Below are 20,835 nucleotides of genomic sequence, written 5' to 3'. Positions count from 1 at the left end.
AGCTTCTGCACTGTTGCTGTCGAAGGAGGAGGAAGCCTTGCCATTGTTCTGGTCACCAGGAGCAGTCCGGTGGCTACCGGAACCACCGCCGGGGATGCCGCCGCTTGGCTCAGTCACTTCTCCTTAGTTACGGTAAGAGTTACATTCCGGAACCCTTGAAAATCTGCACTTTGTTATATTTGGGTAGGAATCCTAAGGTTTTGATAACGTAGGGCTGAGTTCGAGTTATGGCATGTCACGGTTAGAGTTGTTGTTGCTGTTACGAGTAGTTGGGGCTGAGGTTGCCTCTGCCGCCAGAGCTGTTGCCGGGGTCGGTTCGAAATCGCAGCTGCTTCGTTTCACTAATTCAGTAAGTATTTATGTTTCGAAAAGCCTCGCGTTAGTATTCTATTGTGTTCGGTTAATGAATATGAGTTTTGATAACGTGGGGTCGAGTCCTGATTATTGTATGTTGCGATTAGTGTTGCTATGGTTATTGCGAACGTGACTGGGAGCTGAGGTTTTGGTTGCCGTCAGTTCGGGTTGAGGCGGAAAGGACTCTGTGAGACGTTTGGATTATGGAATTGCGTTTTGAGGTAGGGGCGCTTTCCAAAAACTATGTTTTATGTATTGGAATTATTACATATGGATACTGATGTGAGACAATTGGTGTTTGGTGATTGCATCTGCCTTATGTGTTATTTGATTGACTAGAGTGATTATGGATGTTGGTTTGGTTGAATTGTTGTGCGGCTTTATGAAATGTAATGTTTTGTAGTTGATTCTTTAAAGATTTGAAATCTGAGTTTGATCCGTTGAGCATTGATTTGAATTGAGTCAATTATTTTGATAATGTGAAAAGTCAAACGCACTTTTGAATTCAGCCTGGTTTACTTTAATTGACTTGGTTTTGGACAAATGATTTGTTATTGAGCCGTTTCCTTAAAGCTTTGGAAATTAGTTAAATCGGTTGACATTGATTTGATTTTGAAATGGTTTCCTTGAGATATGCCACTGAGGCGACTGTTGGATTTAGCGTGATTTTGAATTGATTTTTGGGTTCTGGACTGTTGAAAAGGATTGAGGAACGGTTTAGTTGGGACCCGAACCGGGTGGCAAAGTCCAAGTTTTAGGGGAGATGCTGCCGAAATTTCTATAAAATCCGAGGCTTTATTTGAAATGTTATTTGGGAAATTTGGAGTTTAATGCCTTTCCTATTTACTTGGAGGATTGTGAATTTATGGCTTCTTTTATTATTTTTACTTAGAACAATTATGAAAGCGATGAAGCTACGCTTTGAAAGAATTATTGAAAAGAGAAGCATGATTCCTCCTTACTTTTCCGAGAAGAATAGTATGTCTTTGGGTACAAGTTATTCGAAAAGGAATTTTGCCTTGAGGCTGTTTTAAAAGGTAAAACTGGTTTATGTTTTTCTCTATTAAACATAAAGAGTGTCCATTGGAAGAGTTTTCGTGATTTTAAAAGGAAGTGGATCTCGATTGACGAACCTCATTATTTTGACGTTTTGAATAAGATTCAGAGTACCCTTTGAACTCTAGTTTAACACAACAAAAATGATTCTCTTATCAGTTTGAAACGCTTCAGGTTTAATTATGGAATTGAAGCCGGTTTTTGTTTAAGAAAAGGAAATGGTTTTGAAAAGAGTAATTGATTACATGACTCGGATTGGCTTAGATCCTATTTTACTACCCAAATAAGGAAGCCAAGATTTTTAATGATTTTAAATGAATTTGGCGAAATGAGTTGTTATTCTTCCCTAAGGACTTGGGACTTTGCCGAGGAACTTTTGTTACAAAAATCCCATTGTTGGATGGGTGGTTTTGAATGTTTCAAAAGGAATCTTTAACTTTCCATGGTTTTGGAAGTTTTGGAAAGAGAATGCCGGGAGTGGCTATGTTTTAAAAAAGGGAACTCACTTTGAGTAAATTGGCTTATGAGCCTGAGATGATTTGAGAAACGAGATTTCTAAAGCCAAGGCTGAAAAGAGTTGAAACTTGATTTCAAAGTGAAACGAATTGAGAAAATGATTTATGGCTTAAATGCCGATTTCATAAATCTGATGATTTTTGAATGGTGGAAGTGCTGTTTTATTATGAGCCGGAATGGCCATGTATGATTATGAATATTGACTGGTTCTGGATTGAACCGTGAGCCGGAATGGCTGTGTGTGATTATCAATATTGGCTGGTTCTGGACTGAACCGTGAGCCGGAATGGCTGTGTGTGATTATCAATATTGGCTGGTTCTGGACTGAACCGTGAGCCGGATGGCTGAGATGGATGTTGATCCATGGATGAGATTGAATGCATGTATATGCTGAATCATTGATAAATGTGAATGTTGCACTTCCACTATCGGAGATGAGAGTTTCACTGGGAGGAAGCAGTGGCTAGCCACCACGTGCTCCAGGTTGAGACTCGAAGCTCTTTTGACCCTATGTCGTAAGTGTGGCCGGGCACTGTGAAAGTCCCGGATGAGCTCGCCCCCGTAAATATTCACCAGTGAGGGTGATGGATATGGATCATGATTATGATCAAGTTTATGATGAGTATAACTCGAGTTGGGGATGCGCGACAGAGGGACAGTCCAATGGTTAGCTACCAGGACTTGTCGGGTTGGCTCTATAACCGACAGATGATATCATCAGCCACTAGGGATAGGCATGCATCATATGCATTTGTGTGACATTGGTTGGGTGTACATATTATACTTGGTTTGCCTATGTGATTAATTGCTAACTGTTCTACTTGTAATAACTGTTTGTTTGTGCTTGAACTTCCTATCTGTGTTTGCATCTGGGACTCTGTTGGATTGTGGTGATTGGTTGTTGGTTGGATTGTTTGGGCCTAGGGCCGTGGTTGAAAAGAGATGAACTGATGGTTGATTTCGGTTTTGTGTTTCTGGTTTGGAATAAATTATGAAAGGCTATTTTGGTTCCGCATAGATAGACCGTTTTGAAAGGCTTTTAAGTTTTTGAGAATTGAATGGTTCCTCTTTCAGAAAAGATTTTCGACTTTACTTTTATTGTAAACCGTTGTTTTTGAAAAGAGGCATAAGACGGTTATGAATCACTGGTACGGTTTATCTTCATGTATCCTATTACAGTAATTCCCAAAAACCCTCTACTGAGAACCCTTTCGAGGATGATGTTCTCACCCCCCTATATTTTTCCCCTTTCAGGATATGGGCGCAGAAGTTACGAAGAGTTTATTTAGTTGTGGTTGAAATGCTCTGTATTACTTTAGACTATTATTTGTACCCTCGCCTTTATCTTGAGATATCCTGTAAGAGGGATAGGAATTGTATTGTCTAATGCTTGTAATATTATTTATATATATGTGTGTACATATATGGATGGACTCTTTATGAGCTTTTGTAAATTGTATGGTATCCTGTGAATGTACGCTATCGAACGAAAGTATTTTTGGGAGCGGTGTTGCGGTTTAAAGTTTCAAACAGGCTTATATTTTAGTATTAAATAGTATAAGTCGTCGTAATATCCGATCTATCAGAGTTGCGCAGCCGGAAGCGTGAGCTTTGGTAGTTAGGGTGTTACACTCCCAACTTATGATGGTGAGGTGTCATTTTCTCGTGAATCCATTTTTTCTCCAAAATGATTGCACTATTTCACTCTTTTAAATTTGTTTTTTAAAAATTATCTTTAATTGATATAATTATATTATAATTAGTATTTAATGAATGATACATAATTATAGTAATTTAAGATAATCTCTTTATTATAATTATACTAATCTCTTTTAAATTTATTTCAGAAAATTATTTTAATTATAATTATATAACAATATTATACTTAGTATTTAATAAATAATTCATAATTATACTAATTTAAAAAAATATATCCATTATAATTATATAAAATCAATAACTAATGTATTAGTAACCTAATTATCAGTCAAAAATATTTTTAATTATTTTAATTATATTAATTTTAATTATATTGATATAATTCTATATTTTATTCATTATCCTAAAATTTTATTAGTGACAAGTTATTATCTTAATGGTGACCTATATAATAATAATAATAATAATAATAATAATAATAATAATAATAATAATAATAATATAGAAAATTATATTTTAGAGAAATATAAATTGATTATTAATAATTAGTTATTAATAATGATAATTATATGATTAATTTTTAGTAATCATTAAATATATTTAATATAAATAACCAAGTTTAATAATTAGTTAACAAATAAAAGAAAATATTATTCCACGATTGTAGAAGCAACAACAAATAATATATAAATAACTAATTTAATATTAATGATAATTCAATATATATATATAAAATAACCAATTTAATATTAATAACGATAATTATCGTTATTATTCAATAATAATAATAATAATCTTCTTTTCTTTTATTAAAACACTCATCTAATTGAATTAATATAAATATTTAATGAAAATAAAGGATGGATTTTTTGGCTTGAAGGATAATACAATCGAATATTCTTGAAGATTTTAAAGCTATAAGTATATATTCTTCCTATATTAATATACGCATGCATGTTATCTCATTTTTTTCATAAATAGAAAATAGCATTTACCCGTTAAATTTGTTAGTTGCTTAACCGATTCATCTTATTTATTGTGATTGAGATTGATATATAATCATAAAGATTTTTTTCCTCCATTAATTTTAGTAAAAAAATCCATGACGTAAAATAAAATAAAATAAAGTCAGTATCTACTTTTTTCTCAATATTTTTTTATATTTACGGTAAATATTAAATGTAAAAAAAAAATAAATTAATTATTATCACTTTTATTTATTTACATTCATAATTAAATTTAATATAATTATAGTAAGTCTTTGTAATTATAACAATTTATATCTGTTACATATATAGCAATTATATTATATATAATTATATATCTCCTCTTTTATATATACTTAGCAAGTATTTCTATTTATATAATAATCTACTTAATATATTAAAATTGGGTTTTATCTCAACTAATGAGAGTGAGGTGTGGATTCCTCATAAATTCATTTTCCCTCCAAAATAAATGCATTTAATGAATAATGCATAATTATACTAATTTAGAAAAATATCTTTATTATAATTATATAAAATCCATATTTAATACATTATTAAACTACTTATCAATTATCAATCGGAAATATTTTTAATCATTTTAATAATAATAATAATATACTTCTACTTAATATACTAAAATTGTATTTTTCCCTAACTAATTAAAGTGAGGTGTCAATTTTTCATAAATTCATTTTTTTCCTAAAATAAAAGTACTATTCTCTCTTCTAAATTTATTTTAGAAAAATATCTTTATTATATTTATATTACAATTAATATTTAATGAATAATGCATGATTATACTAATTTAGAAAAATATATTTATTATAATTATTATATAAAATTAATATTTAATATATTATCAACTAATGAAAGCGAGGTGTCAATTTTTCATGAATTTATTTTCTCTCCAAAATGAAAGTACTATTCTCTCTTCTAAATTTATTTTAGAAAAATTAAAATTCCATGCTGAATATAGGTGGCAAGTTTAAAAAAAATAAACAAGTTAATGGAATCAAAGCATATTTCTATAATATATATAAGAATGTATATTTTTATTATATAAAAATTGAATTTCTGTACTTCATGATTGGCATGGCATACTTCTTAGCGTGTTTCTTAATTTATTTTTTATAACTCATTGAATACAATTTATTACAGTAAATTAATTATATCAACTAATTAATTTGGTTAGGTATTTAAATATCACACGATTTATTATAATTTATATCAATCAAATAATTATAATTTATTATATCAATTATTTTAATTCATTAATTTATAAAGTACATAATAACATAGATGATTTGTTACTTATACTGATTAAATACAATAAATACATATTAATTTAGTTAAAAAAATCATTGTCTCTTATGTTTTTCTATTTATTTTTTTTAATTCATTAAATCCAATCAATTATAATAAATTAATTATATCAACTAATTAATTTAATCAATTATTTTCTAATTTATTTTTTGAATTCAATAAATCAAATAAAATTAATTATTTGTATTGACTAATTGATTTGATTAATTTTTAAAAATATTTTTATTTAATTTATTTTATTTATTTAAATATAACTAATTAGTTATTTAATTTTATTAGGATAAATATCAAATTCTATTTCTAATATAAAAATACAAAATTTTATTCTTTCCATTTTTATTTTACCACTATAAAAGACCATATATCCTAGAAGAAAATATCATTTATTTATCAATTACTCTTTCATTAGGTAGCTTTTACAACAATTCTTTTTCTTCCTATGCGGCGTTGTCACAAGAAGGCAACTATCATGGACACAAATCAACACACACTCTTCAACTCATGTGCTCATCATTCAGAGCAATATATGATATGTTATCCATTAAGCATTTATAGACCATGGTGTTATCATGTATGCATAAATAAAAAAAAATCTGTAATTAAGCTTAAGTCATTTACCTATTTGTGTGATATATTGTAGTGCGAAATTACTTTCAATTTGTGTTGTGCAATGATATTATGGTTTAATTTAAGTTTTTATTTTAGAATTGTGTTATGATTTTATCTCATTATTTTCTCTTAGATATTAAGTTGATGTATTTTTATTTATTATTATTGAAGCGGATGTGATATAAAATTTGTAAAAAGAGAAAAAACTCACATTCAATTTATTTTATTGTAGTCTTCTATTCTTCTATTTCTTTTTATTTTTTATTCATTTTATTTTTTTAAATATCATATAATTTATTATAATTTATACCAATTAATTAATTATAATTCATTATATCAGTTAGCTTAATTCATTAATTTATAATATACATGATAAAATAGATCATTTGTTACTTATACGTTTATTTTTCTAAAATCTAAATCTGAATAATTATATTTTTAATTTTTGTTATGAACAAAATATTATTAATAATGAATAATAATTAACCACTAATACTTTTAATCAAAGTGTTTGGATGATTTTTATATTTATTAATATTAATTATTGATTATTTTTTTCATAAATAAATTATATTATAATTTTATGTTAGTTCATAATTGATTAATGATTAATGTTCATGAAGCTATGTTGCTCTAAATTTTATATTTTATAAATATTTTATTTAAAAATAATTTTTTTTAACATAAAAATATATTATTTTTAATAATATCATAATTTTATATTTTTTAATTATTCTAAATGAATATTTTATCAAATACCAATTATAGCCATTCTTTCATTTGCTTTTATTAATCTATTATCTAACTATTATATAAAATTAAAATCGTATTAATGAATTTAATATTAAAGTTAATTTGGCTTTTTATTATTTAGAGTGTTTTTCAAAGGTAGTGAAATTCCATTGATACTCAAATAAAATTACAAAAGAGTCCATAGGGTAGAATAAGTAAAATAATGTGACATTGCAATATCCAAATAAAACAATTTATGATCTAAAATGTTTATCTTTCTCTTTCTCGCCGTCTATTATATTATCTATTCTATCTATTCTATTATATAAAAATCGACTTTTTACCTTTAATGATAAAATCAACGTAGCATGCTTTTGCTTTATTTTGTTTAATTCATTAAAGACAATTCATTATGATGAATTAATTATATCAACTAATTAATTTGAATAGATATTTAAGTATCACACAATTTAAAATTATGTATATTAATTATTTGATTTAATTTTTATGATATATAAATTTAAGAAATAAATTAAAATAAGATAATTTATTACTTATTTAAATTAAATACAACAAATATAAATTAATTTAGTTAAAAATTTACTATTTTCTAATCTTCTATACATAAAAATGACAAAACAAAATTATAAAAATAATCTTTTTATCACTTTGCTATTTTAATTTTATTTTCTTTGCTTTTTTTTATGTATAATTTTATTTTATATTAACTTTGTTTATTTAATAATAAAATATACTCATATTAATTCTATCATATAATAATATATTTTTCTCCTATATTAATCGAAGAATTTCAATAGTTATCAACTACATCTAATAGAATGACTAAGAAGTGAGAACTACGAGAAGTTAAACCCAGGTTCAAAATGCTGAAACAAAGAAAAGAAAACAGTGGATATATGATTAGAGAAAAATGTATAATAATGACAAAATGTACTAAAACTAGATTTTTTCTCCAACTAATAAAAGTGAGGTGTTAATTTCTCATGAATTCATTTTTTCTCTAAAATGAAATCACTATTTTCTTTTCTAAATTTATTTTAGAAAAATATATTTATTATAATTATATTACAATTAACATTTAACAAATAGTGCATGATTATACTAATTTAGAGAAATATTTTTATTATAATTATATAAAATCAATATTTAATAGATTATCAACTAATAAAAATGAGGTGTCAATTCCTCATGAATTTATTTTCCCTCTAAAATGAAAGCACTATTCTCTCTTCTAAATTTATTTTAGAAAAATATCTTTATTATAATTATATTACAATATTACAATTAGCATTTAATGAATAATGCATAATTATAATAATTTGGAAAAATAAAATAAAGTCCAGTAATTTATCTTCCGATTGCACATGTGTGTAGAATAACTTTTAAGAAGGAGTCATGTATAGTAAATACAGTCGATGATTGTAAAACTGTATACTAACATTGATATAATATTATTTCAAGTATATGTTTTGCAGGCATCAAAGAAAAGTGTTGAGTTATTTTTTAGTAAATTTAAATTTTTTATTGTTTATTAGAAAATTTTGTGCATTAGAATTCTCTAATAATTTATTATTTATTTTGAGCTAATTTTGATATGGTAAAATAATATATAAACATTTGTTGGTGGGTCTAAGTATTATTAAGTTATTTATGGTCACATTGAGTATATATGTTTGATTTATTGAAGAAAGTAGATTATTAAAATCAATTAATAACTATTTTAGAGTTAATATATTTAACACTAGATTAAGAAAAAACAAATAATACATAACATGTTATATTTTTATTAATCAAATTATTATAATTTAAATTAATTTTAATAAAATAAATTAAAAATATAATTTCAATCTTATCACGTGCATGACACGAGTTAATACACTTGTTTTATATATCATTATTAATATCAATGACTAATTACTAATTTGACAATATCAAAATGTGCAACATGACATTCTTTAATTGCATTAAAATTAAAATTAAAATATTGAAATTGAAATATACCTGTATTATGTATCATATATTATTATCTAATTTAATAATCAAATGTGTCACATGACACTCTCTTATTAAAATTGAGCGAAAATATTTTTTTCCAAAATTAATAAACTTCATTCCTAAATTCTCTCATCTACCTCTCTCCATTTTTCAATTTCTCTCTACCATTTTTACTCTATATATAATTTATATTGTATATTAGTAATTTTGACAAATCAAAATATATATGTAATCCGATATTTTTTTATAACAATTAAAATAAAATTTTTTCTTCCAAAATTAACAAACTCACTCTCACTCTCATTCTTTATCTTTATTTTTCTCTCTCTTTTCTTTCATTCTCTATTTTGTCTATCTTTCTGTTCTGCAGAAAACAAAATTACCAAAATAATATAATTTAAATAAAAATTATTATTATTATATCCATATTTTTTTAGTTTTAAATTTTTACCACTTATCTTTCTAATCTATATTTTTATTTCTCTTCTTTTAAATATTTATTACATATAATTTGGAGAGAATACTAATGTTATAATTAAAAGTTAGAATCAAAATTCAATTATTTTAAAAAAAATTAATTTTGAATTAATTTTATAACTATCAATATAATTTTTTTATGCTAATATCTAATTATATTTTTATATACATAGAGAGAAAAAATATTATTTTTAAATAACAAGTATAAAAATTAATTATTTCTATTTATGCAACAGACTTAACACCTAATTAAATATAAAAGTGTACACGTTAAATTATCTCAAATTTTAGATAACGAATATTAAAATTAATTGTTAATAAAAGATTAGACATTTTCATATAAAAATAATAACTAAAAATCTTATTATTTGATTTTTTATCTATAGATACCTTGGTCTTCTTAGTCAGAGACTTTTGTCAACCTATGACTTTTTTTTTGTAAAAATAGTTTGATTTTATAAATATTTTGTGCCATGCATAATTTATACTGTCAAAACAAAGTGGACTGTAACTTTAAAAAATATATATTCCCGTAATGTTATTACGGGTAAAAATATCTATAGATACTTTGGTCTTTTTAGTCAGAGACTTTTGTTAACCTACAACTTTTTTTTGTAGAAGTAATTTAATTTTATAAATATTTTATGCCATACATAATTTATACTGTCAGAACAAAGTGGATTATAATTTTAAAAAATTGATATTCCCGTAACATTATTATTGGTAAAAATACTAGTTGAAAACTAACTTTAATGTACAATAATTGTTTTGTTTTTATCAAATTGAATTCAGATAACGGCCAAACTAACCATAAATAGCTGCCAAACTAACTCATAATTCCTCATTGAATCCCAACCCATCATCGTTTCGAGAAAAAGAAAATGAAATAGTCAACTTCTCATTGAACTATTGTATTTTTAAAAGATTTTTTAAAAAATAAAATAGTTTTAGGTGTATAATTTTTGTAAAATTTAATTAATTTAAGATATTTATTATTGTTGATTAAAAAAATAAATTGAAATGACAATTTAATATTTTTACTTTTAAAATATTATTTATTTATTTTTCTAGCATTTTTTATTATCCAATGATCGCATTAATATAATTTAATTCAATAAAATTATTTATTATCATTTGATTGAATAAAATTTCTATTTTAGCGAAAAATTTTAGGATTTCTCAACCTCAAGATCATCCATGTTAAAGCATTAAAAAAATAACTAAGAGTGTGGAAGCGTCTCTTCATTTGAGAGTATGATTGAGATCAAAGAGCTTGCCTCTTGTGGTTCTTTGATCTTCGTCAACCAAAACCTTCTGTATTTCTGATAGGGCTGAATTACAATTTTACTGTGGGAAAAGAGCTACCAAGGCGAGTTTGATGTCTTGGAGACCAAAATTCTGAAGTCATTATTTATATTTGAGTGTGACACTCATTAAACCCTAAAACTCAAATAAAATAGTACCTATGATTTTAATCTCATTTATCCAAATCAAAAGTAATAATGACTTATTTAATTCAACATTTATGACAATAAATGAGATAACTGTTATATAAGTCATTTAATGTGAAATTACTTAATTTGCGATTATAATTAATATATGTATTGTCCATAAATATATTAAGAAATAATAATTTCCTAACAATCTTCTACTTCGGTTATAAATATATATTTTCTTGAGATAATCAACTCTTATAAATTTTACGCGCAAATCTGAATGTTATTTCTCTTATTACTTTAATAATCTGGTCTATCTCATATATTAGTTATGAAATTATCGAAATTTGTATCACATTAGTGTCGCAACAAAACCACGATAATCCCATACTAAAATACTCAACCACATAGATCAAATTTGAATGAGAAAATTTAGAAATTACATGCAAAAATGATCTCATGCATGTCTATTTTTAACTTGAATAAAAGTTTTATTTTATTCGGTGACAGACTTAGATGAAACTGCAACGGCAACGTCCGGGCTCATAGCGACGGCGACTAAGTGATGAGTCTGTGGAAGAAGAAGAGAAGAACTTAACAGACTCACAATGAGAGAGAGAGAGAGAGAGAGAGAGAGAGAGAGAGAGAGAGAGAGAGAGAGAGAGAGAGAGAGAGAGAGAGAGAGAGAGAGAGAGAGACATTTACCTAGAGAAAAGGGACTCGGCAGGAGAAAGGTGGCGACGGGCTCAACAGCGACGGTAACGGGATGAGCAGCGATGATGACATGAGCTGTGAACAGTGACGGACCCAGAAAAATTTAGTAATGGGGCAAAAATATAATAAAATTTAAGTATAGATATTTTTTTTGCTTCCCACGATACTCAACAAGTTAAGAACTAATCCGTCATGAATTTGAATTTCATTTAAGAATCTATAATTGGCCGGCAACGAGTTGCTATCACTACAAGAAAATGAAGTATTTGTAACAAAAAATTTATATCAAATTTAAAATTGTTACAAATTATGGTTTTTTCGTAACAATAATTAGTTATTGTTACAAAATTTGTTTAGATATATTCAAATTTGTTTAGATATATTCAAAATTTAAAATTAGAACTATCTAATATATAATGATAAGAACTAGAAATATACACACAATTATTATTATAATATTTAAAATGATAAAATATAATTTCATACACATAGTATAATATTTAAAATAACAAAAAAATATTTATATGGGTTTTTTTTGTTTTTAACATGACTAATTATTATTTTTTTATATATATTTTTAAACAATTATTTTACTTTTTATTATCTCATATTTAATTGTCAAATCTACTTATTATAATTTTTATAGTATAAATAATTTTTTTACCAAAATAATTACAATATATTAATATATAGATAATATATTTTTTCATCTTAAACAATTTTTAAAAAATCACTAATAATTTAAGTTGTATTTAATTAGAAAACTAAGTTTTAATTTAATTATTAATTAATTAAATAATATAATAAAATTAATTATCACTATTTTTTGAGTTTATTTTTTTATTTTTCATACTAAATCAAATTTAACAATATAATTATTATTATGTGTTAAGTTTAACAAAATATTTTTTAACATAAAATACAAAAGAACTATTTATTTTTTATTTTGAGACAAATATAATATAATAAGTGGTATATATGTATATAAGTATTTATTTTTTAAAAAAAAAAATTGTGGAGGCAAATGTCCCCTCTATATTAAACGTGGGTCCGTCCCTGGTTGTGAAGGAAGATGGGAGTTGTGAAGGGGTAGGCGGCGATGGACTCAGCAACAACGATGATGGGAACTATGCGGTTTTTTGTGAAGAAGTCAAGAAGAAGAAGATTTTGGGTGAGGATGACTAAGTTTATCTTGCATGGCTATAGAGTATAGATTGAAGTTATGAATCACTAAATCTGTGATGTGAGGCAAATCCTAATTCCTAAAAAGTGTTTATATGTATATATTCGGGGCGGGTATACCCTAAACCCGACCATGCCCTGTCCTGAGCAAAATCTGCCCCGACTGGAGTCAAGTTATTACCCTCTTCATCCGGGTATGGATGGGTCGGGTACCCGCGTATTCGGAAACTCCTGCTAAGTCTAACCACGTATTGATACTCCATTTATTAAGGGTTTATCGCTAGCCAATGAATTGCTATATACACAATACGAGATTCTAACTCCTAATAGTTATTTAAGCGGACGAGTGAAATGATCACTTAACAAACTCAAATTGATTAAGACAAATATGAATTTTTTTAATATTTTAATATTAAAAATTCTCAGAGTTTGATTTTAATTATAACTTTATAAAATATTTATAATAATTACTATATATATTATTTAATTTTTTAATAAATTTTTTATATAATTTTATGTATTATCCTATACAGAATACGGAAACATACACTAGTTAATTAATAACAATATAATTAGTCTACCATAATCTTAATCTAATCTTTTATTATAATTAATTTTAATTAAATAATCAAATAACTTGAATATAAATATGTCTAATCTAATCGTATAAAGAAAGAGTAGATTTTCTATATATATATATATTGGGAATAAAATATCACTTTAAAATAAAATTATTATTAATGACATATAAATATTGAAATTATATTAATACATTAATAGAAATACATTATTATAATAAAAAGTTGCAAGAATTAAAATAACTAAAACTTATTAACTTTAATTAGTTAAATTAGCATAAAATAAGAAAGAGATGATTAATCAGATTAAATAAATTAAAAAATATTACTAAATAAAGTAAATATCACAATAATTATATTACTAATTGAAAAAAAAATCAATTTAACCAATTTAAATTTTTATTAAAAATAGACAATTAAAGATCATCAATGAATAAAAATAAATAGGATATAATACATTAAAAAATAATTTTGGTAGTATAAATAATAAAATTAAATTATTATATACAATTTTTACTTTTTATCTTATTATGATTGAAGTTAACATTAATGGTAAAAAAATAATTTTAGATAGTCCTAATTTGTATTTTACAACATAGTTAAAGCACAATTCATAATTTTTTATTTTGTGATTAATTAACATTTTTTAAATTTTTTGGTTAAGTCTTCTGTAATTTATGATTGCTAAATTTTTTCTACAAAATACAAATTGATGATGAATTATTACAATTATAATTAATTAAAAAAATAAAAAAAATTATAAAAAATCAAATAAAAGATAAAAAATAGAGTAAACATTTATTTTGAAACTAAAAATTTATTAATTGTGCTAGAAATTCTAAAAATTTGTATCTTATTATATAATCAATTTTGTTACTCACTTTAACTTTATTATTCATTTATTGTATCTAAAAAAGTATATAATGTCACACTTATTTTAAAAAAGATGAAACTCTTCAAATACACGGTATAATATATAATTTAAGAACAATAAAATAAAAATTTTTAGAATTTTATAATAGTATTTGAAATTTTCAATGACATAATACAAAGTGTTTAAATCGACCAAATGAATTCAATAGTTATCCTTTGCACATCTTATTTAAATTTGAATTTTAAAATTTAATTTGTATCTTTCTTTTTCTAATATAAATTATTTTTGACAAAAAATAGAGAAAAAATTTATTAGACCAAAAAAATATCCTATCAAAAAATTATTATAAAGAGATTTATAATTAGAGAAGAAAATAATAAAAGTATTAATAATAATTAAGAAAAAGAAACGAAGCTTGTATTAAAGAATGTTAGAAAAATAATAAAGTTCATATTAATAATAATAATGCTGAGAAATGATGTTGCTGCTTTAGACTTCTAACCTTTATTTTTGGCTATCTTTTTTTCTTTTCTTTGCTTTTTTTTTTTAATTATCAAGTCATAAAAAAATAAAGAACAATTCAAGAAAACGAAAATAGGAAGATCGAAAACAGTAAGATCAATAGTAACTATACAAATTAAAATACATAGGAGAAAAATAAACTATTATATGATAGAATTAACATGAGTATATTTTATCATTCAAACAAAGTTAACGCACAACAAAATTATATGTAAAGAGAAAAATAAATTTAATTTTAGTATATTAATAATATAAAATATTTTATATAATCATTCAATTCAATTAGATTTATCTATTTAGATCATTATTGAAAAATAAATTTAAGATACCGACATATAATTACTTTAAATTAAGCAATAATTATCAATACTATATAAGGAACACACTATTTCACTAAGAGTGATTGCCATAAGAAATAATTTTCCAATTTTCTATACTAATATTGAAAAGTTTATATAATACTATATAATAATATTATCATTATCAATACTATATGATATCAAAACAAAAAAAAAAAATCACCATGCTAATATAATATTATCAATATTATATAAATCATCTTTGCATTTATTTTTCTATACGTATATAATATTTAATTAACAAATTAAGACATATATAATATTTCGTTAATACATATATAATATAAAGTGATTTATAAATTATTATTAATTCGTATATAATGTATAATTAAATTTAATGAATTTAATTAGAATAAACAACAAATTATTTATTTTATTTCAAACTTTATAAATAAATAAATTAATTAACTAATATAAAAAATTATAATTAATGTAGTAAAATTAATTAAGTAATAAATATTATAATAAATTATATTAACATTTAAATATCTAAACAAATCAATTAGCTGATATAACTAAGTCATAGTAATAAATTGTATTGAATGAGTTAAAATAATTAAATTGAAAAACACTCTCCAGAATATGCCACGTCATCATTAAATACAGAAATATGATTTTTATATAATAGAATAGATTTTTACATTTTCTCTTGAATGGTACTTTCTTTCCTGGGTATTTACTATTTAGATAACTAGACTAGTAATACTTATTAATATTTCTGTACCGCCTTAATCACAAAAATACTATCTTACTTCTTCAATACCTCAAATTAAGCATCAAATAAAAGTTGAAAAAGTCAAAACATGACTCCGTTATGACTTATGCGTAAACGCCTTGTCAAAAGGGTTGAACCAATAATCTTGTGTTTACAGTTCACTAGCACTGCTTAACTTCGACCACCGGATCAGTTACCACACAGTAGTAGTACGAAAATTTTAAATGCAGACAAATCTACTAATAAAAAAAAAAAATAATAACTATTTCTACTCATAAAAGATAATTTTGTACGATAAAATTATCTAAATACTGAAAAATCACCTAAAAATCCCAAATTAACCTTTTCTTAACTCTAATCTCAACACCCTTTCCCAAAATTCTTTTCATGAATTTCACCATCTCCTTCACCACCGCCACTAACACCATCGTCACCAACTGTAAGCCCCACCTTCCTCCTTCCGCTTCAAGCTATGGTGGATGGCTCAGAAGATGGGAGACAAAGGACGGCTCCCACCTTGAATCCGACTACGATGATGAGAGTAACCAGATCGTCTACACCGTCTTCCTCCCTCTCATTGAAGGAAGCTTCAGAGCATGCCTTCAAGGCAACAACCGCGACAAGCTCGAGCTTTGCATCGAGAGTAGAAATTCCGACACAAAGGTATTGTCCTTTAGCCACGCGCTCTTCATCAACACCAGCAACGGCCCCTTTGCCACCGTCCACGACGCATTCCAGGTCGTGAAGAATCGTGGATTTCTTTGGGTGGTGCACGTGAGACGCTTTCTACCAGGAGGTGACGCAGGAGGGCGTGGAGGACGGGATCCAATCCCTGGCGGTAGGTGGTGCGTCGCCGAAGTTCCCTTTGTCTCGGAAATTAGGGCTTATAGCTAGTGGTAGTGGTGGTGTTGGTGAAGGAGATGGTGAAATCCAGGAAAAGAATAAAAGGAAGGATTGAGAATTGGAAGAGGAATATTGAAATTAGGGTTAGGAAAAGGGTAATTTTGGGATTTTTTGTAATTTTTCATTGTTTGGATAATTTTATCATACGAAACCATTTTTTATGGGTAGAAATGGTAGTTTTTTTTTTATGGATAAATTTATCAACATTAAAAACTTTCGTAGGTAAAAATGGTAGTTTACTCATAATAATAATGAATCTGTTGGTAGCACTAACTGTGTGCCCTTAACATTGCTAATTACTGTTGGTAATTGCCTTCTGGTTCTGTTGGTAATTGCTCACCCACAAAAATGCTGCATGAAAAAGCTTTCATTCTTGTTAGTTATTGTTGGCTATTAAGTACATAAGGCCCAACCACTATCTCCCTTTGTTCTGGTGTTTTTATCAACTCCGGGAGTAGTGAAAGGTTAATGTCACAGGTTATGCTGCTGAGTGACAAGGGGCATTCTCTGTTCATTTTTTATCTGTAACTCTTTTTTCTTTTCTTGGTAGGGGACGGGAGAAGAGAATATTGGAGTGCGCTCTTTTTTAGTTCTCAATTTTAGCTGCCTCTAAAAATTAAATAAGAGAATATTGGATTGGGTGCTTGTACCTTGGGAGTAAGTCATCTTTGAACTCTATAAGCTTTGTCTATTTTTCGTGTTCTCATTTTTATTTTCCAGTGAATAGAGCAAGGGTACTGTAGCAAATTGAATAAAGTACTAAATTTGTCCCTTACGTTTGGATGTAATTCTGCTTTGGTCCTTAAGGTTTAAAGTGTCCTATTTGAATTTAAAAAAGTTTCATTAAGTTTCAATATAATCCCACCGTGAGGTCAAAGTTAAATAATTAATGGAACGTCCTACATAACAACAGTACAAAAACAAGGTCGATAATATGGAGAACAAGTACAAGCTCCGGAGGCACAAAATCAACCGTGGATGCATCAATACATTTATTTATCATTTTTTTTAGTTCTATAGAAAATATTTCATTTAAATTGTAAGAACAATGATAAATAAATGTATTGATGCATCCACGGTTGATTTTGTGCCTCTGGAACTTGTACTTGTTCTCCAGATTATCGACCTTATTTTTGTACTGCTGTCATGTAGAAGATTCCGTTAATTATTTAACTTTGACATCACGGTGAGACTACATTGAAGTTAAATGAAACTTTTTTGGATTCAAATAGAACACTTTAAACCTTAAGGACCAAAACAGAATTACGTCCAAACGTAAGGGACTAATTTAGTACTTTACCCATAGCAAATTATACTCTATAAGTCCTGATCGTTGTTAATCAATGCCAATAGTTATCAATTTCCAACTAAAAAATATTTGTTAATCATCTTAGATTCATAGTTACTAGTTTTAACCTTTTAGGTACTTAAAACATAAGATTAAGTAGGCAATATATATAATTGCAACTTACCCGAAAAAGTAAGCAGAAAATTTGGGACCAAAGACTACAATTGCTTCCTTAACCAACTTCCTCTTCACTATCTTCCTTCTTTGCACGGTCGCGCTGCTCAATAGTCCACAAATGTGAAGGGAGGAGGGCCTTTTGTGAAGGTAATTCTGCTATAAATAGAAGAGTCTGGGCCCAGCCAGCATATTTACCATATTTGGTTACAAAAGCCTCCGCAACACGATCACAGAGCTTAGGCGTCAACCGGGAACCTGCAAGCTCAGGTAAGAGGTACCTCGTAGCAATCTTACCCAAGTTTAAAAATGACACATGCACAACATTTTACAAGATGACATAATCAATAAAGCGGAAACAACATATATATTGTACAATAAGAGAATAATTCAATTAGGTAGAAATCACAAACAGCAGGATCATGAATCTCCTAAAGCCACAATCAAATCAACAGATATCTTATTCTCAAAAAGCAAATATAGTAATATATAGAAATCAAACTGAAAAAATATGCCAAGCTGAAAGCTACAAGAAATACTACTACGTAGCTAACCTGCCAGACATGGGTGTCAACAGGAATGGCATGATGCTGATCAAGGGAGAATAGAGCAATGCAAGCAGCCACCTTAGGACCCACCCCAGGCAATGTACAAAGTGCACATATAACTTCTTCCAGATCCAACTCACGCAGAGATCTAAGCCATTCTTCGCCTCCTTCTGGTTTCAATCGCAAAGCACTCACTGTCCCAACTATATACTTTGCCCTACATAAAAACAACACAAAATTCAACACCTTCATTCATAACCTATTTTACAAGTACTACATTTTCACTCACAAAAGCTTATTGTATGAATATATATATGCATATTTGAATAAAATACTGCTGCTTTAAACTTCTTAAATTTGTGACTAATTTTTTCATAGACTTGCTGCTCATATCAAATACTTATTTTCATATTTGTGCATCATAAGTTCATAACAGAAACTCTATATATATATATATATATATATATAAGATAATGAGTGAACCTGTAACCAAAACCAGCTTTTCTAAGCTGTTCCTCCGAGACCAAGGAGAGCTGCTCTAAAGTGGGAAAAGCATGGAACTTGAATCCCTCAACAGTGCCCAAGTATGTCCCCAAAGAGGAAATGTAATCCACCATCTTGGTAATCCTCCCAATGTTGTTGTTCGATGAACACAGGAATTGGATCAAGCACTCAAACGGGTCTTGCCGGAGCACCCTCGCGCCGCCGAGGTGCTCCGCCAGCTGAGCGAACCTGACATCGGATTCGGAGAACACATTCCAGAGGTTGGAGAGCAAAACGCCGGCGTTTAGAAAATCGAGGAGTGCCTCCATGGCTTGACGACGGTGGTGGTGGTGGGCCTGTGTTGAATGGAGGCAGTATGAAACGTCGCCGTTTTGGAGGTGCTTGAGGGAAACTAGGTGGGAGGAAACAACGCCAGTGAATTGATTGGGGGCGGTGTTTTTCCAGCGGAAGGTTTGACCGGTGGGGAAGGTGAGCGAGAGCGAGAGTTCTTGGCGCGTGAGATTGAGTGGGACCCACTCGCAGTTGGGATTGGATTGTAAGGGTTTCGGAATGGATGATGCTATTGGTGGTTTGACGATGGAGCGGTGGGTTCTGTGGAGGGTTTTGATTTGTGGAGTTGGAGGCGTTGATGGAGGTTTTGCGTTTGGGGAGCTTTTTGGCTTCATGACAATGGTTCGTCTCAAATTGAAATTGAGCTTGAAATTGATCGTGTGCATGCGCTCTCTCACCTTCAGCTTCAATGTCACTCTCTTTTTTTTCTCCCTTTCTCTGTTCCCAGGGGATTCAGAGAAAGCAGTTAACGGTTACACTGCAATGGATCGGGTCAGGTCTCAAGGAAATTGTTGTTGTAAATCACATTTTTATATAAAAAAAAAATAAATAAATAGTTTTGCTACGCATCTAAATTTTTTTTTTTAACAGGTCTGCATACAAGCCTTTTTGGCTTACAAGTTATACAAGTTGGCCCAAACTCAACAAAAAGCACGCGCACTATACTCCTCTACAATCGAGCGTAAATACACATGCCTTAATCACCGTTTCGTTTTTTCAAAGTGCGCTCATTATGACAAACTATTCCTCTTCTTCCTCAATCAATACCTGTAATACCTGGTTAACTGAAATTAATTAAATAATGAGTTAAATAGGAGCAAATATGGTTGGAAGATTTGGCAATTGGAATTTGATAATTTAAATATGATATTTGGATTCAGTGAATTTTTCCGAGTCGGAAAACATAGTTTTCTGCGTAAAAGCGCGCAGTAGAATTCTGATTGGCAGTACCGGCTAAGATCTGTCTAGTACTACAG

General features: G+C 27.5%; 1 protein-coding gene across 3 annotated transcripts; it reads right to left on the bottom strand.

The window, feature by feature from the left end:
• Window positions 1-11,558: 11,558 nt before the first annotated feature.
• Window positions 11,559-20,360, bottom strand: OGG1 (8-oxoguanine-DNA glycosylase 1). 3 transcript variants are annotated; one of them, XR_015896866.1, is made up of 5 exons: window positions 19,508-20,347; window positions 19,031-19,241; window positions 18,487-18,768; window positions 11,873-11,956; window positions 11,559-11,738 (listed from the first exon to the last, which is right to left on the bottom strand). XR_015896866.1 is itself a non-coding variant. In XM_088497544.1 (4 exons), exons 1-3 carry the CDS (start codon window positions 20,242-20,244, stop codon window positions 18,535-18,537), a joined length of 1,182 nt encoding a protein of 393 aa, XP_088353670.1. In that variant the 5' UTR covers window positions 20,245-20,347; the 3' UTR covers window positions 16,243-17,365; window positions 18,487-18,534. The 3 variants fall into 3 exon arrangements, 2 of the variants coding, with proteins under 2 accessions (XP_088353670.1, XP_088353671.1); XM_088497544.1 differs by lacking the exons at window positions 11,559-11,738; window positions 11,873-11,956 and adding an exon at window positions 16,243-17,365; XM_088497545.1 differs by lacking the exons at window positions 11,559-11,738; window positions 11,873-11,956 and adding an exon at window positions 17,682-17,751 and having other exon boundaries at window positions 19,508-20,360.
• Between the last annotated feature and the right edge of the window lie 475 nt (window positions 20,361-20,835).

The sequence above is a fragment of the Arachis ipaensis genome, chromosome B8, assembly GCF_059453495.1.
Source record: "Arachis ipaensis isolate K30076 ecotype BB chromosome B8, ASM5945349v1, whole genome shotgun sequence".
Classification (NCBI taxonomy): Eukaryota; Viridiplantae; Streptophyta; class Magnoliopsida; order Fabales; family Fabaceae; genus Arachis; species Arachis ipaensis.
The sequence above is the reverse complement of the archived record's forward strand: the minus strand, read 5'-3'. Positions and strand labels throughout refer to the sequence as shown.